Source organism: Lepisosteus platostomus, chromosome 13 (assembly GCF_059453375.1).
Source record: "Lepisosteus platostomus isolate fLepPlt1 chromosome 13, fLepPlt1.hap1, whole genome shotgun sequence".
NCBI lineage: Eukaryota > Metazoa > Chordata > Actinopteri > Semionotiformes > Lepisosteidae > Lepisosteus > Lepisosteus platostomus.
Window position 1 is genome coordinate 43,396,423 of NC_142623.1, and position 20,582 is coordinate 43,417,004.

General features: G+C 40.8%; 1 protein-coding gene across 3 annotated transcripts in view; it reads right to left on the minus strand.

The window, feature by feature from the left end:
- sgcd (sarcoglycan, delta (dystrophin-associated glycoprotein)) overlaps positions 1 to 20,582 on the minus strand; it is a 177,612-nt gene that overhangs the window by 37,554 nt on the left and 119,476 nt on the right. For all 3 annotated transcript variants that reach the window (XM_088604813.1, XM_088604814.1, XM_088604815.1), the window contains 3 exons: positions 6,676 to 6,777; positions 4,282 to 4,369; positions 2,134 to 2,253 (listed from right to left, as the gene is read on the minus strand). In XM_088604813.1, the coding sequence (XP_088460939.1) occupies positions 2,134 to 2,253; positions 4,282 to 4,369; positions 6,676 to 6,777 (310 nt within the window). The remainder of the gene's footprint in view (positions 1 to 2,133; positions 2,254 to 4,281; positions 4,370 to 6,675; positions 6,778 to 20,582) is intronic.

Here is a 20,582-nt window from a genome sequence, read left to right on the forward strand (position 1 = left end):
CTTAAAACTTACACTGTTGAGTAATTTGGTCCTAATTAGGTTTTCTACTGCAAAGGCTTTTCATTAACTCTGTGGCACCAATGCTAACTGCATGAAGTTCCCTTAAGTGAAATCATTTATGTAGCTTGTAATTTTTCACTTTATTTATTGTTACAAATTCTTACTTCTAATTATAAAACTGGTGCTTGCCCATTAAAAAGAAGAATTTTATTTGCATTCATTAGCTTATCCAAAAGGACATTGAAAAAAGACGGTTAATAATAGTTTGAAATTACTTGCTGATTCATATAGACTGGGGATCTGTTTAGATGAGATTAGAGACACCACTCTCTTTCTGGATATTTTCCTCACATCAAGGTTATCGTTAAAAACATTAATATTCATGTCCCCTTAAACCACAGTTTTCTAGGCCAGTTCTTCAGAGAGTTTTCAATTATATATCCAAAATCACACGAAAGCCTTGAAGTCAGAATACACTGGACAATAGAAACCTCAGACAAGGACTGTGCCTTGTTTGGCTTTGCTGGACAAAACTGTAGCTACAGTACTGTATGTGATTTCAGTTTCTGTGTGGCCAAAGTTTTGTGGTAAAACCTGCACTTTGAATGTGTTGCGTACTAACATTTCTCTTAAGGTAATCGCTGAATATGTAAGGCAGATAACTCACCAAGTACAGGCAAAACATACAGTAGCTCCAAGGCAGAAGCAACAGAAAAAAGCACAAAACACTGTCTGAAAATGGAGAAGCAGCTTAGTGATGAAAATCCCTAGTAAGATTTCTATAAAATCAGCTTAGGAGACTTTAGGTGAAACAGATCAATCACAAATATCATTACTATACTTGAGGTTAAAACTACCTTTACTTACTGTATGAAACTTTACTAAACTCTTAGTAAAATACAGGCAAAATGGAGAACAGATAGTACACATCAAGTGAGCACTTACAGTAATACATCAATGACATTGGCATCTCTTTTGACTCGATTACCATGTTATTGGCTGTGTAGCAGAACAATACATGGCGATCAAATGTTAAAACGCTCTGTAAGAACACAAGAAAGGTTATAGAAAAGAATGGGCCCTTCGCTAATCTACCCATGTGGTAGTCAGTAGCTAATGGATCCCAGGATCTCATCCTGCTCTTTCTTGAAAGAAACCAAGGTATGGGCTTTAACAACATGTCTAGGGAGCTTGTTCCACACTCCCACAACCAAATTCCCATGGTGGTAAGTGAACAGAGAGCACAAGACTACCCCCTGCGTGGGACGCCAGTCCATCACAGATCCTCAGCAAATCCTTGTCTCCATTCATGGAACAACTAGGGTAAAGTACCTCAGTCAAGGTACAGTACAACAGCAGTGTCTGCAGCCCACATCCCAGATGTCATGAGTCCAGAGACTTAGACACTAAGCTGTACCATGCTGTCCCCTCAGCAAAAACAACAAAAAGAGTTTCATTACAACCAATTCAAAACCCACACAGGTCTTTATCTGACGTTGTAGCTGTTCATAGTATTAAAAATCTTGCCCTGAATAACTAGAGATATTGTCATCTTTTCCCTTTGAAGTAGTGGCAAAAATAACGCTGCCTGATCCATCATTCTCTGAGATACAGTACAGGTAGTGCCCAGCAACCTGCATAGACATGCAAACAGTTCTCTTTCCTGCACACTCTCGTGCATTTATATAATAGAGAAGAGCAACTTAATTTGTCTACACATATAGAAGGAAAGAAAAACAGGCATCCTATCTGTTTACTTTGAGCGCTGGCTCATACAGTAGCTTCTCAGAAACTTTGCACTAGGCTAGCAGATCATGCGACATACAGTACAGTATAATTTGTTGGCACATGAAATTGTAGTTCACGGGCTGAATCCTAATGCTCATTTCGTGCTCCAGCCACACAAATCATGACAGTGTTAATCCGGGTACTTAAGTTTTGTGAAGGTGCTGTGAAGCAGTGGCGCCCCTAAATCCGTTTCCGATTACCAGCCCTCACTCTATATTGAGTGGATCATTGACATGTCCCCATTATGTGTTTAAAAGTCTTACAGACGTACGAGATTGTGACGTGTCTCCGTTATGACTTGCTAGCAGCCAGACAGCTGGCCAATTGGTGTCGACGTCTGCTCACCTAGAACTCGCAGCCTTTCAGCACCGATGACGATTTCCTGGTCATCAGCAGAGAACAGGAGCTTCCCAGCATTGGACTTCACTTCCAGCATCTTGCTCCTTGCTTCCACCCCACTGGAGCCTGAAAGCACACACAGGCACACAGATATAAATGTTGTAAATGCCAACAAAATTTCATGCTTGTTCTACCTGTCACCTCAAAGGAGAAACAAAACATTGTATTCCTCGGTCTGCTCCCTGTCAGGGGGAAGCCTTAACTGGATGAGTAAAAGTAATTATTTCGCCAGAGCTTCTGAACACCACAGCTGAAATGATTCTGGCATTCAGCGTTTCTAGCTCAGCTTTTTCAAGATCACGGGTATCTGCTGCTCGCTGACCCACTTAGTCTTCCTACCCAGTAATCAAGACGAATAACTAAAATGTCACAGTGGTGTGGGATCGACTAAGTGTTTGGCTTGGGTTGCAAACAAGGAGCCTCTCATCCCACTGCTCTGTCAGCCTTGATGCAGCCATGGCAGGGAGTCTAGAAAATGACAAGGAAAGGTTCCTTGAAGCTTTTCTGATAGTAAGTGTTCGATTCAATTATAATCGCGTTTGCGGTCCCCCAGCGCGTTTTGCTTTATTTGAGGTGAAGAGTATAAAATGCAAGTCGTCGGCTGGCGTGAGCGATAGGTTGTTTTTCACCTGCGTGCTCTTGTTGTCTTTTGCGTTGTTGCAATTAAAATATTGGTGCTCAATCTCCCCAGAAGAGCTCTCTTTACAGGATGAATCAACACTGCTAACCTGTCAGATTACATCGTTTCCCAGCTGCAGCTGTGCGTCTGAACAAGACTGACGAACAGCAGACCGAGCACACAACACATCTACCTTCTTCGCAGCTTGTTTGTTCCGTTTGCAGCTTTCCTCAGCCGATTCAGATATTTTTTTTGCATGCTTTTAGCACATTTAACGCTGTTTGCCTATCACGCTCACTCTGCTCCTGCCAAAATGTAAATGAACAATTAAGCTTCTTTACAAACAACAAAACAAGAAATAATAAAAGAGAGCTCATTCCGAATGTAATTCGGTTCGCGCCACGCGAGTGCTTCGCGGTTTTTAAAAGGGCATTAAAACACAATCAGGTTCGGACACGGTGGTGATTCCGACAGCACGTGTTCTGGTGCGTCTCGGTATAAGCCCTCCGTGGTCTGAGGACTAGGAAATTAAAAATATGTTTTTAATTCAGCAAACATCTTCAGATGGCAGGACATTACACCGCGCTGATATCCTTGAACACCATGTCCTGGCAGCCGAGGAAAAGACAGCAATCCACCCCAAGCGAGTTCTAATATTGAGGAACTTGCTCAGCTCCGACATGTCCTTAGGCGGGTCATTGAGGCATAACTTCTGTACAAACTATTAAAACTCATTAGGGCAGGGGTGGGCTGCTCTGGCCTTTAAAGGCTACGGAGCGCACTGGTTTTGATGCTATTTACCTAATTGAACTAATGATTTGGGAAAGAGGCCAAATCGCTTCTTAACTGGAAGAGCTCAGGCCACCTCCGTGTGCGGATGAAGGGTATTGGGACGGACCAGCAGCTTACTTTCAGCCAGGTGTGCGGAAAGGGGGGGAGAGGATGGTGAGGGATGATGTGTTTGACAGAGGTAGGTTACATGACAGATGAGCAGTCATTTTCGAACTAAAAAATCAATGGAGGGAATTTTTTGTGGAGAAGTACGTGGAACAGGCAGAAAGGGGTGTACAACTGCGACCCCATAACAACTGAACACTTGGCCATTTGATATTTGAAACATGGGGATAATTACAAATGGAATGTTTTTGGATAAAATAAAGAGAGACCATCAATCTAAAAAGACAGAAGCTCTTTAATAGAACAGGTTTCATTTAAATTCTGTGAATACAGATATAGTGGTCTCCTAGGGTTTTGTTTTCAATTCAAAGTGTTCTCCACATTATTTAGTCTGTGCCAAAATGGGGGAATCTGCAATTACATACTTATTTATGGCTAAGGTCAAATCATTGGGAAACAGAAAACATGTCATTACTGCAGTAATGCTTAGTTAGAATGCATTTGTAGACCTTTATGAATTACTGCCCTTACAGCAACGTTACTCCTATCTTTTATCATTACCAGGGGTTTTTTCTTACCTGTGAGAAGCTGTGTTACAACCTGTTTTTTTCCATTGAGGATGTTTATGGAAACGTTTTTGGAGGATTGGAGGAACAGTGGGCTACCCTGGTAAGAAAAAAAAAAAGATCAGCTTGAAATGTCGTGAAGTGACAGAACAGAACGGCAACAGTTCTTTTTTAAGGGGTCTTTGGTGTTGAGGCTGCAACATGAAATACAGACGTTCAGCTATAAAGGCTAGGCAGAAGGCAGTATAATATATAAAGGCAAGCAAAGGCAGAAGCAGTTAGTGCCTGTGTTGCCTCTACAGTTTGATTATTGCCGTTGTTTTTTAATCAGTGATGTAGATAAGGCTATGACAACAAGAAACCTCTGATCACGGCTGTGCATTTATTTTTCAGCAGTGCCCAACAATTTAGTGACCCTTTAAAGAGGAAGTACTGTAGCACGTTTCAGAAAAAAACAGCCCTGTACATCACTGTTAATTTTTGTTGCTATTTGCTAGAGCATCATAAATACCTTTGATTACATCCTTGTAGGTTATTAAATGCCGAAATAAGAAATGTAGGGCGTTTTTATTTCAGCCATGCAGCCCCATCTGTGTTTGTACCGCTGAGCAAATCACGTCGCTCCGTACTGCCACACAAAACAGTATTCCAGACTCCCAGGTGCTGAACGGGAACAACTACAACATGTTTAACGTCAGAGGGCTTCAGCTTGTTTTTTAAAATCATACCCTTAAGTTTTTAAGTCCAGTATTTCAGCATCAGTTCTGAAAATGAAAAGCAAATGCCAAGCCACTTCTCTTGCATTTTCAATAAGTGTTTCCACGACATAAATCCAACTTTAATGGTTTCAAAAGCCTAAATTGATTTGGAGTGTAATGTTTTAGAAGTGAAAAGGACAGTTACAGAAAATTACTTTTCCGTATGAGTCTGAATAAAGTATATGCAACTGTATATATACAATTGACATTTATGTCTTGTTAGAGGTATTGGCAAGTGCTAAGTTCAATCTTATTTCTGTCACAGTCACAGACATTTTCTTTTTCTTTCTGACATCAGCGCTTTGCAATTGTAGAAGAAAGAAAAGATGTTGTTTTAAACAGCTGACACATATATTCCGGTGGAGCAAAATGCTCTTAGATCTTTACTGAAGATGGGTAACTTAATTCCGGATAAAACATTTTTTTTTTTACCAAAGACAAGAATGTGAAAAACAAATATTGTCAACACACACACGTGCACACAAGCAAATGCAACTGGCTTGAATACAGCTGAGCAGTTACGCTCCCTAAATCTCAAGCCAGTGTTATTCTATGATTTATAGGGTAACAGATGGTTCCCACAATTGTCAGCAATAAATTATCAACTTTTATAAAGACAATTTCATTTAAGAAACAAAGCAGGTCTACAACCACAGCTGAGCATGTTGGTGACCCCCATTTTTTAAGATAAATTCCATTACTTATGAGTTGAAACTGCAATGCAAATCATAGCTAATGCATCTTTCTGTCTTCCAAATCCCTTTTACTTTCAAAGGTAATCCTTCATGCTCCAATTAACGTCTTAATTAAAGATAGCAAGAAGCTATTGTTTTGCGATTAACCGTGACAGATAATATTTGGTGTATAAATTACAGATAATATTATACTCCATTTGCACTTTTTCACTGAAAGTGTTTTTATAGTAAGTAATGGTAAAAAAAACGATACTATCGAATTGTCTAGATAACTGGATATGTTACCTCGTCATGAATGTATTTAAGGTAAGACCCAAGAATGTTCTGTTTATATGCCTGAAAACGTTTAAGCTTTTATACTGTGGTAAAACTAAAGAACTAACGGTAGAAACACTGTGTTGTATGGCTAATAACCTTTCTCTTATCCAGAAAACAAATCAACAGCAAGAGGAATATGAGAAGCTCAGTATACAACTATTGGAGGAAACAAATAGCGCTGCAAATCAATTCAGGAACACTCTTGAGTGTTTATACCTTGTTATCCTAATAATCTTTTGTCACCACATCACTTTAATCAGGATTTTACTAGACTACCAAAATGTCTATTGCTGCATGTTTTTATGGAATTTTTAACAAAAGTTTGGGAGGGGTGGGTCCCCAAGGTCTCCATCAGATCTGCTACTCAGACTCATAAAAGCCAGCAATGCCCTATTACACCTCTGGTCTTTGCATTCCTCCTCCTGCTCACCTCCACCTGCCCAAGTGCTTGGCCCTCAGCCCATCGGGTCAAGCCAAGGAACATTCCTAAGCGTTCTTGTGGGCGATGTCATTCATTATGAATCAACGATGTGTCCAAGTCAATCCTTCCCGTGGCGCGTTTGTGTGTGCTTTTAGTAGCTCTGATATTATTGTGGAAGAGTTGTCTTTCTAGAAAAGGGATTCTTTGTACTTACTGGTCTTGACTGAATTTCTTTGGCATAGAGAGGTTGTAGGAACTCGGAATCTCCCTCTAATTTTAGACCCTTGTCAGTGATTCGTAGATGACCCATTCCATCCTGTAGCAGAAGAGAACAGATTGCGGTTAGGATTCATATATTCCTTTACAATACATGTGTGTTTTGGTTTAATACTACACTTACTGTATAAGGAAACAAAACTACTCCTGAATAATTGTAGAAAATCTCTTCCGATCAAAAGGTATAAAAGGTTAATGTCTACTCAGATACAAATTATGAGGTGTATCAAAAATACTCATTGTAGGAGAAGATTAAAGTACGTTTTTTTTGTAATCACTTTGATTCCCTACCCATGAAAAGCACCTTCTGCATGGAGATCAAGACTGGAAGATATGAACCACATTAATCTCCACTTGACAGTCCATACTAAAGAGTTTCATTTCTTTTTTTTCTATCGGGAGTCTGTAATGTCACCAAGGAAAGCAAATAACATACAAAATCAAAAGCTTAAAATATTTACTCATTCTGACTGTCAGGGCTTTGAAGTCAATGCTGTGCCAATAGAACTTGTGTCCATTGCATATTTCCACGAACCTTTTAAAGTAAAATTAGCTTTTGCAAATGATGATCCGGACTGGCGCCAGTCCTTTTAATTCACTGTTTGAATCTCTTTCTCTTCCTCACGGATTTGCCCATCGCTCTTCATCCTAATCCCCCGTTTAGATGCGTCACCTGCTCTGCAAAGCGATTCCTTCCCAGCCCTCCCTCGAGGGATGATTGGAAGAAAGCCCATTTGCCCGAGTGCTGTAAGTAACAGCCGGGGACACAAGACGGATGGAGGTTATTGTATTTCCTGTTGCGGATATTTATTCTTACTGGTGTGAGAGACACACTAGAGGGTGGGCTCTTTGTAAGGTGTGGCTCTCTGCTGTAGTGTGTTTCCTCAGCGTATTTCACACCCCCTCCAGCTCAGTGACAGAACCGTTCTGCACACGACCCAAGTGCGGTTTTAATTTTTTAAGCCTTTAACACAACAAAAAAAAACAGTATCTGACTTACTAGAGTGTACACTTAGCCGCCCTGCTGGATTGATTTATTTAAAATAATAGACGAACAAATTATTATTTTTTAATGTATGAGAGACTGCTTTGGCATAGTTTATTTCTCTTTCATTTAAGTTTGTGTTGGTGTAGCACCATCCATCGTGATTGGTCTCAAAGGAGATATACAGTATATACACAGTAGAGAAGTGTGTACTGCAGGAAAGGCCCCACTTTATAAAGCGCTGCAGAGCAACTCCCATCTGGGTGACCATGTCGCAGCTGTCCTTTCTTTCATGTCGCAGCCAGCTCTTGAGGGGGACATTAGTCTGAAAAACCTGGTCCAGATGGAAAAGCGTCACCTGCTGGTCCACCAACACCTCTTGCAGCAGAGGGCCCCATCCTAGAACCGCCCAGGCCCAGCCAGGCTTAGCTTCTGAGATCTGGCACCAGGTGCTAATACTGCTTTTTATACTATTCTGTAACAGTTAAATTTCACTATGTATATACGTATCCTGTGTACCCTGCCTCCATTCCGGTGTACACTGTCTCAGTTCGCACAGTCTTCTTTATTAATATTAGTATTATTAGTCCTGTCTACATTGTCTTTGTCAGTGTCTTTCTGTAATCGCACTGTGGACCGAGAGGAATGATGTTTCATTTCACTGTATACTTGTATATGACTGGAATAACAAATAAGCTTGAACTTGAATTTAAAAGAAATGTTTCTTCCTCCAAGTGGAAAAGAGTTAAAAGCTGTACCAGTAAAGTAAAGTAAAAGTATAACAGTAAAGCTGTCCACCCAATGTTTTTCACAGCTTTCTTGCCCATGGCCTTGCTGGCTGTCCGCGAGGAGGAGTACAGCAGGTTTAATACACAAAACCTTGTTCATGGCAAACGTGGAACACAGACACTGTGCGCATCTCATGAATCATTCAGAAGGTGCTGCGAGACATTCCTCGCACACCGAGTATATCTTCTCTCAAGCCGCGCTCAGCTGGGAATTAGCACATCGCGGCTTGTGTGCCACAGTTTATGCAGCATCAAAAAGTAATTGATTTCTAGTAAACATTTCCATAATGTTGTTACTGCTCTGTGCACTTAATATTTATTGGAGGTGAAGGTGGTTCTGAGCCTCTGAAAGACTGGGCCTGTCGGGTATCGTTTTGATTGCATTAACTGAGGGAACCATTTAATATGCAATAAAACAGCCTACAGTGATTTGCTGTGCTAAGCACCCATTAATCAAACCATCCTGCAAAGTTGCCTTAAACAATCTCCCTGGCTTTTTACACTGAAAAAGAGAGTTTATAGAAGGAGAAAAAATGATTAATCCAACTTGATGATTAATAAAACTCATCATTACTGTTGCCATATTTGAACTCTTATGATAAGGTGAGTAATAAAAGCATTAATTTAAAAAAATGAGAACAATCCAAGGACAAACTTAAAGAAGTGAAAGTTAATCTTTGAGGTAATTACTATTATTTTTTACTACAACATCACTCAATAGAGATATTCATGACATACTGTATTTGTGACATGTTGTGAAACGGATTGAATAGAATTGGTAATGCGCAGTTTATCACATTTTGATCTTTAAACGTTCAGTACATCGGAGTCTTCCAAATGACAGACAGATGAGACTGTTTTTTTTTCTGTGCACATGTAATGCACTCATCGACCTAAATATTAAGTGACTGATCAACACTCATCAGATCACGTTGTGTCTCTGCAAGCAACATGAAAAGATGCAAAAGGACATGCTGTGTATTGCTTCAGCTGCCCAATCCCACTTTTCCAATAAGCTAATTTAGGACTTGAAACATTTGACAATGCAAGTGTTTGCTGATACAGATGCCTGTGTTTGTGAAATGACACAGAGTGCACAACCAGTGTGTAATTCAGTATTACACACATACACAAATATTGTATTGTACATACTGTAAATGTGGATAACTTTACATTCAACCATTTAATGTACTTACTGTACATGCTGATTATGTATACAGTAAAACTGCTCACACATGCACAGTATTACAGGCAGGATAACATAATCTCTGCAGTTACAGAATTGCATTTAACTCCACCCAGCATCAGTAAATATAGTGTTACTTTATATAAAATATACAGTAACTTCATTAAGGGTCTTACCACTGTGACTGCCTCACAAGGTACTAAGAACAAAACCAAGCTTAATGTTTTAGAAATGGTTGTATCTATTGTACAGTATCTCTCAGAGAAAATGGATGGAGCAGATCCGTGCTCCTGTGATCAAAACCTTCAATAAAAGTTGAAGGTAAAAATATAGCATTATCGATACTCATCCTACATGTACAGTAAGTCTACTGTTAAAACCATGAGATTTTATCTAAACTGTACACTTGCATGAAAAGTGTGCTCTTTGATAAAAGAGCAGTAGATTTCCCTCTGAGAGGTCAGTGCATTCTCCAGCACAGAGAGGGCCAGTGCAGAGCACTGTGCAAGTCCATGGGCTATAGACTCTGCACCACAGAAAAAAATAGTGAAAGAGAACGGATCCATATTGAGAATTAAGTTCAATTATTTTACTAACCACTTGTAATTTAAAGAAAGACAATTTAGGGGCTTATTGTATTACCCCTAAAGCTCTGAAAACAACCAAATCTTATGATTGAAAAAACGATTAAAATAAAGTGTAAAGTGAGTAGGCACAGCTGGTGATAACATGAGCACGCCTGCTTGCTAGACAAAGTGTGCAATTGAAGTTCTGTACTGAATAAAGACTGACAGGCATTTAGGAACATAAGAAACATTACAATCAAGGCAAGTACCCCCGATATATCTTGCCTGACTGGCTGTTAGTAGTTTAGTGATCTAAAAGTCTCATCATTCCAGGGAGCCAGCAGCTGTCTGTGTAAAAGATAGCCTCCTATTTTCAGCCCTTCATGTGCTTGCCCTTATTTTCAGCTTGTGGCTTTGGGTCCTCACTTCCTTCTTGATCTTAAAGTAAACCCCCCTGTGCTCACTGCACAAATGTCTGTCAAGGATCTTAAAACCTGACTGAAGTCCAAAAAATGGACTCAAACCTGAATGCCTGAAAGGGTGATGGCTTTGCACTGCATTCACCTGGTTAAGATAACGATTCAAACGTAGCCCCTTTTCCAGTCACTTCCGGATTATACCGTCTGCACAGGGTCCTAAACTACGCATCGTTACAGTGTCGTGACCTCTAAATAGATGAATGGCGCCTGTATCTTCAATCATTCTTATAACCCGATTCCTTTTGCCAATATTCAGCAGGATCCACATTTTGTAACAGTTTTGGCTAACTGGGTGAAAGCTTTCATGGTAAATGCTAATCACTGCAGCCATCCTATCTAATCTGATATGATGGATTTGCCATTGGAGAGATTCAGCCCTGCCCAGCACATCTGTGAGGACATTAATTGGACATCTAGAACCTGGGTCCTCTACAAGGGACACAGGCCTGTTTTTGAACTGTCCTCTTCACTACTGTTGACTGTCGGGGGCTCCATGACTGTTTGTTGATGGTTCTGACACGCCTGAGCGCCTGACACTCTGTTTCTGCAAGATCCCTGTTTTGTTTAATTTTTTGGAGGCAGTGAGCTTGATCTAAATTTTGTGATGAACCTACATACCTTGCTATATGAATTTACCGATTCATTCCCAGACGCGTTTTATTGGATATTCTTGGATATTTATTGGATCCTTACAATAATTTCCACCATATGAATTGATGTTATGCATCAAAGAGCCTTTAACAATTCAAGGACTTTACTATGCTGTGGTGTTTGTATGTTGAGATGAATATCAAAAGAATTGAGTCCGTTCTGTGTCTTAAATTTTTTAAACCAGAGAACTGATGCATTTTTCTCCCATTAAATCAATTCTGGGTTTCCAAGTAAAACTAAAACTAAAAAGAAAGATCATTTCCTTCCATTAACCTGAAAACCAAGTTTTGCAGCCTCTCTTCATCTCTGTTGATTCAAGCTTGAGGAAAGCTTCATTACTGCTCTTCTGCTGAACATTTGTTACCAATCACTGTCAGTAAATATAGACTTTCTATTAACGGTATATTAAGCAGTATAACAGGAAATAGCCCAAGCAACCATTCTGAAGTGCTGAATCAGCCACCTTTGACAGTGTTTGATATCTGTTTCAGCACAACCCTTGTGATCTCATCAGTCCTAATCTTTCTGGCCTGGTAATTAACAGCTTGTGTCAGAAGTCCAAATTGTACTATTATCTTTTTTAAGACATCTTAAAGCCCATCATTAATTGCCAACAATTGAAGAAGATCTATACTTCTTCTAGCCCTGACATGCAGCGTGGCTCTTCTTTCTGGCCCTACTCCAGCTCTTTACTTAGACTGGCTTGATGTTTTACCTGCAAATCTACAGCACATGAACAGTAAGAAATAATAATGTTTCTTTATTAGCCCTATACAATTTCTTAGACATAGAAAGGGAGAGAAGCTTGGGGCCATTGTATGGCACCCCTGGAGCAGTTAGGGTTAAGGGCCTTGCTCAGGGGCCCCACTGAGTAGGATTCTTCTGCCGGCTACAGGATTTGAACCGGCAACCTTCCAGTCACAGGCACAGATCCTTAGCCACAGAGCCACCGTTCCGCCCTAAATAAGAGAGTGTGACCAGTAGAACTGACTTCAGAACGACTGGAACAAAGAATTAAACAAAAGACTGAAAACCTACTGTAGGTCTAGCCCTTGTTAAGCTCTGACTACAGTACGGGAAAGGTATAATGTTTGCCCAGCTCTAACATTGCTTAAAAAAACCTGACCTCCTTCATTGCATCTTTGCCAACGTTTGCACGTGGCCACTGTTGTCATTTTCTCCGAAAAAAACTGAAAAAACATTTAGTTACAGCGTCGTTGTTACTTAATTGCACGTTCTCACAGAGGTTGGAGCAAGAGATGTGAGGACGAGATGCTGGTTTTCAGGCTTATTTCAAGCAAGCTTGTTTTTTTTTCCCCTACAATTTCTTTTATTGAGCCATAAAACGTACAGTAAATCATAAAATTAACCCATTGTTATTTTACTGAAACTGAGCTGAGACCCATCACCATGCATTACTTTAATCGCTTTGTTTTCAATTTCTGAACATGTGGGGGGTCTGCCTTTTCACTATTGAAAGGTAGGCCCCTAAAATCCCTACTAAAAGTGGGGGGGGTCTCAGCCCTGGATCTGGGGATCCCCTCAGCCTGATTTTAATTCCAACCGAGCTCCTCACTTAACTGAATCCTTAACTAAACTTTTTGCCAGTGTTTTTCCTGCTCAGAGGAGAAAGGCATTTTTTCCGGCTCAGATCACTATAGCCCAAGGAAGGATGCTTCCGATTTTTAACAAATAAACAATAAAACATTAAAAAAAACATTTTTTTCAGTGACAGATTTTCCTTTTATAATACACGAAGAGAATCTACTGTACCTGCATTTCAGAATACCAGAAGGCACCTTTCCCTTTAATTATGAATATTAATAGATTAGGTACAGAGGGGACTGCAGTGCTGTGTGCATAAATGGAAAGGCAATGTGGAAGCCCACATCATTCTCTGTAATTGTCTGATTACTGTAATAGTCCTGCCATAGTGTAGATACCCTGATTCTCCATGTTACTCTACATTCAGTAGCGTTTACTGCTGAGTAAATTAAGTGCCTTTCCCTCAGCATGCTTTTCTTTAGAAATTTGTGGGAATATTTCCTAGGAATGGCATTAAGTCCCAGGGGCCCAGCTTCCTCACTAATCAAAAGAAAAACAAAAGCTGTATTCTTCAGCGTTGAACAGGAAATACGGTCTGTTAGCTAAACCAGATGCTGGCTGTTGTACAGGAAGTATTTTTTGGGGGTGTATATTTTATTTTGTAATGGATGATAATATCTGAAAGGAGAAGAAAATCTGAGCAGGAAAAAGTGATATACTGCGTACTATGTAAATGAAAAAGTTTGTTGTTGACACTTTGGAGCAAGTAACTTTTCATGCTTGAATCACAGGGCAAAGGGGGTCATATGAATAGCCCATGAATACATTGTGGGTTAAAGTGCTTAAGTTCTTATTAACTCTGTAAGAAATTGTGTCAATATATTTCTGACAAATACACATGAAGTAAAGCATTACAGCAGTTAAGTTGGACCAATAGAGAAGAAAAGTGTGAGACCAACAGGTCCTGTTGCCTGTATTGTGAGAGACTAATTGTTACCTTTAGCAAATGGGTGCTTTTGAAAATAATATCAAGTTCAAAGACCATACAAAAATGTATTTTTTTTTATTTCTCTTATAATACTACAAATTAAACCATTTTATTTATGTAGTGGTCTTTCATACTAAATTAAAAATCACTAAATGTATAATTGCTATTTTAGTCATACTGTACACGACTGTACATTTATGAACTTGTACATTTATAGAGAGACGAAGTGGAAGGGAAGTGAGTCCAGTGTGCTCAGGGTCTGGGCAAGCTAATCAAATATTTTTGTATTTCTGTGCAACAGCTTGCTGGCATATTCTGTTTATAAATAGTCAGTTTCAATGTTTTGCTAATGTTGCATATTTTACAATTAGCCATAGATACTCCAAATGTTCTTGCTTAAGGCATTCCAATAATTTGTATCGTTAGAGGGGGTTTATTTCTATAATGTCTTGTTAGTCTTAGCAGTCTTATACTGAGACATCTCTGCAGGTAAACTGACACGACTGATAGCTCTGTAAGCTCACTTACACAAGATAATGCTGTTCAATTCAGTTGTGAAAGTCTGGCCTAAAATAAGTATTAAACCTTGTTGTAGAATCCTGCAATACACTGTTATATTACATCTTGGAGTTCAATGGAAGCTTGGCATGGGGAAAAGTCAGAAAGTGTGATGTTTGATTGAGACCCCACTAGAGCAGTGTGTGCCTCCATCAGTCTCTAAGTCTTAATTAAGTTTTAATTTTCCTTTTTTTCTTCTGGGCCCGTTCTAGACTTAGAATTCCTGATAACACTGTTGAATACCCCTCCCAGCAACTCCCTCCAATAAAGACAAGCATTCCTTGAGGTTTCTTCATCATTAACATTTAAATTAAGTTTCTTTTCCTTTTCATAGAGTCTTAGGCTGTTAATAAACAGCTCACAAAACTGCTTTTCAATCCTTTCTCCCATTTCTTCCTCTCTCCTCTGATATGCAGTAGGTCTCAGATTTCCCTGCTCAAACTTTTTTTATGTACTCCAATTTGTTCCAATCGACTGAGCAGGGTTCATTATGACTCTGCCCTTTCTCAGCTCACGTTCCAGCAGTACTGCTTACAAGTGCTGAAAATGCCAAATGGCATTTTGCTTCTGGAGGAGAAATGTCATGTCAGAATATCTTATTCTCATCACGGGCAGGGTTAACCATACAGACCAGCAAGTCCCTTTTGTGAATGGAGCATCCTTTGTTTCCTGTACAAAGGAAGCTGACCTTTATAGTAAAAATTGTTTTCACCCTGTTTATAGAGTATTATGTTTACCCGACAACATGTGGAATTTTGATCGATGCGATTCCACTTCAAAGAGAAAGAAAAAATGTTGGTGGATATGAACTTCAAAGTGTCCTTGGAGTTTTTATACAACTCACGGAGGGCACAAAGTTTTAGAATCCGCCAGTCAAGTCAGTGGACTCTCTCGGCGGCAGGCAGTGTGTTCTTCGAGTGACTCAGACTTCCATCACTCTCCCCAGATCTCCGCCCTGTTGAAAACTGGAGGGACCATTGGGTTGTGCTGTTCAGTCTCCCACAACATCACTCTCATCTACATCCTCAACGGCAAGCCATGCCGCTAGGAGAGTCGTCTGGGATTGGGCGGCTAGTAGCTGACTCGTAACTTACACGGGTTTTGAGTAGCACGTAAAACCGAATTCCTGTATAGTCACATTTTACCCTAAGACTCATAAAAAAAGCCCTACAAACCCCTTACAGTAATTCAAGATCTTAAATATAAGTAAAAAAGACTACTGGATGGGCTCACTAGCTCTCGTAGACGTTCCTGACAAAGAGAATAAAGCATTTTTTTAATATATTTTTTTATTGTCTGCATCTGACCCCGTAAATGTGTGACCCACGTAAATAACGAGGCGACTGTACTGCACCTCTCAGCTGTGTAAGTGGTGGTAAATGTCCCATTCTAGGTTCTGAGGGCACTGTTCCCTCTAAGCCGTGCGCATGTGCACACAGGTTATGAAATCAGTGCACAAAAAAATTGAACCGCGCACAAAAAATTAAATTCCAGGAAATGTGATAATAATAAAACAAACACGGTCGTCAATTGGAAAATGCTAAATTGACCACAAGAGACTGGCTGCGTGAGGCCCAGCTGGGCTGTGTGTATTATTACTGCTACTGAATCATCGATACCTCTGCTCGCGGAGTCTCCTACCTCCCTGTTCATGCTGGCTCCTCACATGACCGGACTTGTTGAGTCGCTGTCCCGGTCTCTATGCTTCTATGAAAATTACTATATTAATAAAAAATAATTTCAGGTTTACAATTTTACATACAATCAATTTAGTGCGCACCAGTTTTTGTCACTGGGGAAAGAATTTGCACAACTTGACATTTTTGCGCTCATGGGCTATTAAAGATTAGAGGGAACATTGGGTGAGGGGTCTTTGTATTTTGGCCAGTGAACTACAACAAATGTTTCTTTTATGTTTCTTCTTTTCAATGCATATGTTTGCAAGTACATTCACATGGCTCTCTTTCATGTGCTTTGATTGCCTTTAAGAGACTTCAGCCCTGTATAGGGAAACCCATTTTGCCTTGATCCCAGACCAAATCAAATAGGGATTTGCCATTTACAATCGCCTGGCGGGTTGAGGTTTGATCTGGCCGAGACTGAGGTCAAATACTGCTAAAGGCAAAATCTCATATCTGAGAGGTGAAAGCACGTGCGAACAGAAAATCACAGCCATCCTTGGTTGTATCCACATTTCTGATCAGGAAGGGTGAAAAAGACTCACCCTGCAGTTCAGTGGAGGGGTTAAAATCAATATGTCCACCCTTAATAGACTGCTGTTCAGTCACTCTGAGATGTTGATATAGAACAGCTCTATTGGTATAAAAGTGATCATGCATCAGCATTTAACAAATGAGGGAAAAAGGATGCTGTGCATTGATTGCCATCACTAGAATCTGGCAAGCACACAAGGAGATATATCATCCCCCATTCATGTGCAGGATAAAAAATAACCCAGCTTGGGAAGGAAATGGTATTTCTCCCATTGCAAATGTCATGTCCTGACATCTCTCCTCCCCCCCCCCCAGCAAGCGAGTTAACTAAGACCCTCCAAGTTTTTGGCAGGCTCTTGCCTTGGCCTCCAGAAGAGTGATTGAGAGCTCTGTTCGGACTGATCAAGCAAGGCATTAATATTTCACAGCCCCAGCTCAGACTGACTGGCGGTGATTACTTCACAGGTTCCCTTCCTGTCCCCGCTGCGTCTGGTCATCCATTACACCAGCAGGAGCTTCGTCTTCCCGCCGGTGAGGAAGAAGCAGCAGCGCCGGGTCCCCCTGCCCCCCTGCGCTTGATGGCCACCGGGCCAGGAGCCCGAACCGGCGCCCACTCCCAGTTCTCTCCGTTCTTTCAGAGCCTGACCTTTGAAAGCCAGCGCGGCGATCAAGGTGCCTAATTGCTTTGCCGGGGACAGCAAGGCGCGATGCTTTCACACGCCGCAAACGCGCAGCAATTCAGGAGTCCGTAAATGTGTCGTTTGGAAGAGCGCTCCTCGAACGCACAGCCTACGGTAATTCTGTAGCTGGTGTACTTTTTTCAGCTTTTGTTCTCTGTCATCGTTTGCATGCATTCTGCTCTTTTCGAGTACCTGTTGGAGGAGGGGCAGAGTTGCTGGAATGATCATGCAGCGTTACAATAATAAAACTATGACTTGCTTCCATACTGTAAATGTGCCCAGTAAGGGCTCCTTCTACGTGTTGGGGAATCAGACAGGAGGCATTGCCTTAATTGATGTGTCACCTGCCTGTGTGTTAGGAACAGATAAGAAGGAATATGCCAATAAACCTTGATAAAAGTGTTTTTTTTTCAGCTTAAAGGATTAAGTGGATCCAGACTCTTATCTCAGAAGAAAATGTTCTATTTATTTCTATATTTACTTAGATCAGGATGAAATATGATATTCTAGCTCATCAACAGTAATGTAAACAAGTTCTCAGCCACCATTCATACTACAAACAAAATCTAAATATGCCTGTTTTTTGTATTTTCAGGGCTAATGTCTGATAAGCAATTGCTTTTGGCATGGTTAATGGAAAATGACAAATTTGAGGTAACCTTTTTTAATATTGCAAAGCCTTTATGTACAGTATGACTAAATATTTTTATGTTAAGGAGTAGTTTTGGGCTAGGCAGCTGTGTGTACAGAAAAAAAAAACACGTGCTGTTGAGAGGAATCCCATCACCATCTCATAGCTGTAACAGAAGTATAATAAAAGGTTGGTACTTTATCATATACACTCACTGTACTGTATGTGTGAGGTTACACGACACCTGGCTGTGATTTCTCACTGTTATTCCATGTTGAAGATTTCAATTCTGCCCACGATCAACATGCTGAGATGGACAAGATGGAGAGCAGATCAAACCCGACAGATTTATATTGGTGACATTCCCAGACGGAATACTGAGTTGCTTAAACAGGGGACGCATCTTTGAGAAAATTGAGCGCTTGAAAACAGAATTTCATTTGCAGATTCCAAGTTAACACAACAAAGAATGATCCTGACACAGATGGAACATGTGGAACAGGGAAAAGACAGACTGTAGTTTCTAATAGAAACATCAAAGTCCTTGCTTTTCAGTAGTCCTCTGCTCTTGAACACACGTTGCTTACTTGAGTTCAGATACAGTAAATATATATAGTGATTTCAAATTTCTTAAATGTGCGTACAGTAGCCTTCATTGATTCATTCATTCTTCAGTCATCTGAGAAAAAATACTTCTCAGTATTTATTTCTATGCTTATTTCTAGGGATTACTGATTGGGATCAGCAAGAATTCTCTGCAATATCTTAAAGAAGTTGTTCTTTATTACCAGCTCTTCCATTTTCTTTGCTTTAGGGTACATATGTATCGGATTGTTGATTTAATTTAATTTTAAATGAAACTATTGTAGCTTATCCCTGGGTCTGGATTAGGAAATGGGTGGTCTGAACACCAGAAGATTGCCTGCTGCCAGCGAAGTCACCCATGTGTGATGTTCATCTCCATGTAACGTTCACTGTGCCAAGGACGATGACTCATAATAGCGACATCGCTCCAGGGGGGGCTGTTTGAAAAATATGGTGGTTACGGGATGGGTTATTTTTGCTTATAGCTGCCAGTGCACCCAAGCCCATTCCAAGAAGCTTTCGGGTAATTGAACAGCACTGCTAGGCTTTTCCATATCTCAGCTGCCTGACTGGTACAGGCTAGTGGGGCCTGGACTGCTGCGTGCAGACAAGAGGCTATACTGGTTGAGCCACTCAGCAGCCTGGACAATTGGTGGTGCCCTTTGGTCACATCGTGCCCCCTGTTAGCACAGAACTAACAGGCAAGGGAAGCTGGTCTCCAAGGGGACTAAATGGAGCTGGCTGGGAGACGGAGAGACAGATGAGCCACTTTGAGCCACTCTGGAGGAGTTCTGCGAGCCTTCTGCCACCGCGAGAGGGACTGCGGCATGCTATCCCCATGACTGACATTGTGATACAGAGCTTTGTGTGTGAAGTAACTGGTTTGCTTCATGTTTTTTTTTGCTGTAAAATGTATCTCATAGGTATGGATCATTTTTTTTTAATGAAAGGTGGATATTCTCAGACTTTTTACAGTACCTTGAGGGTCAACACATTATCTGGCTTGTATTCCATCTGTTCTCATGATTATTTCATTAAACTAATTACTAATTACGTAATTGAGTTAATTCAACACCCTCCCAGCTATAAAGAATAATCACTTACCAAGCTCGAAGAAAAACACAGCAGGTAGATATAGAGCTATATAGAGTTGTAAATCTGGTTTTTTTTCTAGGACTTTTTTTACTTTTATGAATCTGCTGAGATGATTGCATATCGTTTTACAGTGGGAAATCTGATATAAACAAACAAATGTAGTAAATCACATACTCTGGTTAATATTCTGGTTAAGACTGTAGCTCTTAACCAGAATATTTTCGATATCCCCTAACTTGGTGCAGAGTGAATTTTAATGAAACAATTAATTCTTCACGTACCAAACAAAAGCACCAGGAAGCTTAGGACACAGTAGTTGGAGTCTCTTATAGTAATAACAGTTTCAACCAGCTTAGTAACAGCATCAGTTTACTGTACTGAGAGTCTTATAATATAACAATCACGCGTAAAAGTTCTCCACTGGCAGTGCGCATTAAATGGCAGTGTTACAGTAACTTCAGCCTGGAGTAATATGACAAGTTCCACACCAGCCGTTCTGCAAAACTAGTAGAGAAGCCAAATACCTGTCATTTAACTCAGGCACCAGGAGAAGAAGAGAAAACATTTAGGCTTCTAATGCACACTAAGCTGAGCCCACAAACCGCTATGTGCTCAGCAGAGGGTGAAGATGAAATTCATTGGATGGCAGCAAAGGCAAGAGCGTCCAGCGGTTGACAGACCGTGTGCTGGCCCCCCAGACCGAAGACCAGCAACGGCTGACCAGTGATCCACGTCCCGGAGCAGCCAGGCAGCGCCTCGATCGCGGAGGAGGCCGCCGCAGCCCCTGACCCCGTCAGAGCCGGCCTCTGACTCGCTGGCAGAGCCGCCGTGCCTGGCTAAAGACGCCGGCGCTCCCCTGACCTCCCCACAGAGCAGGGCCAGACCGGGCGCGAGG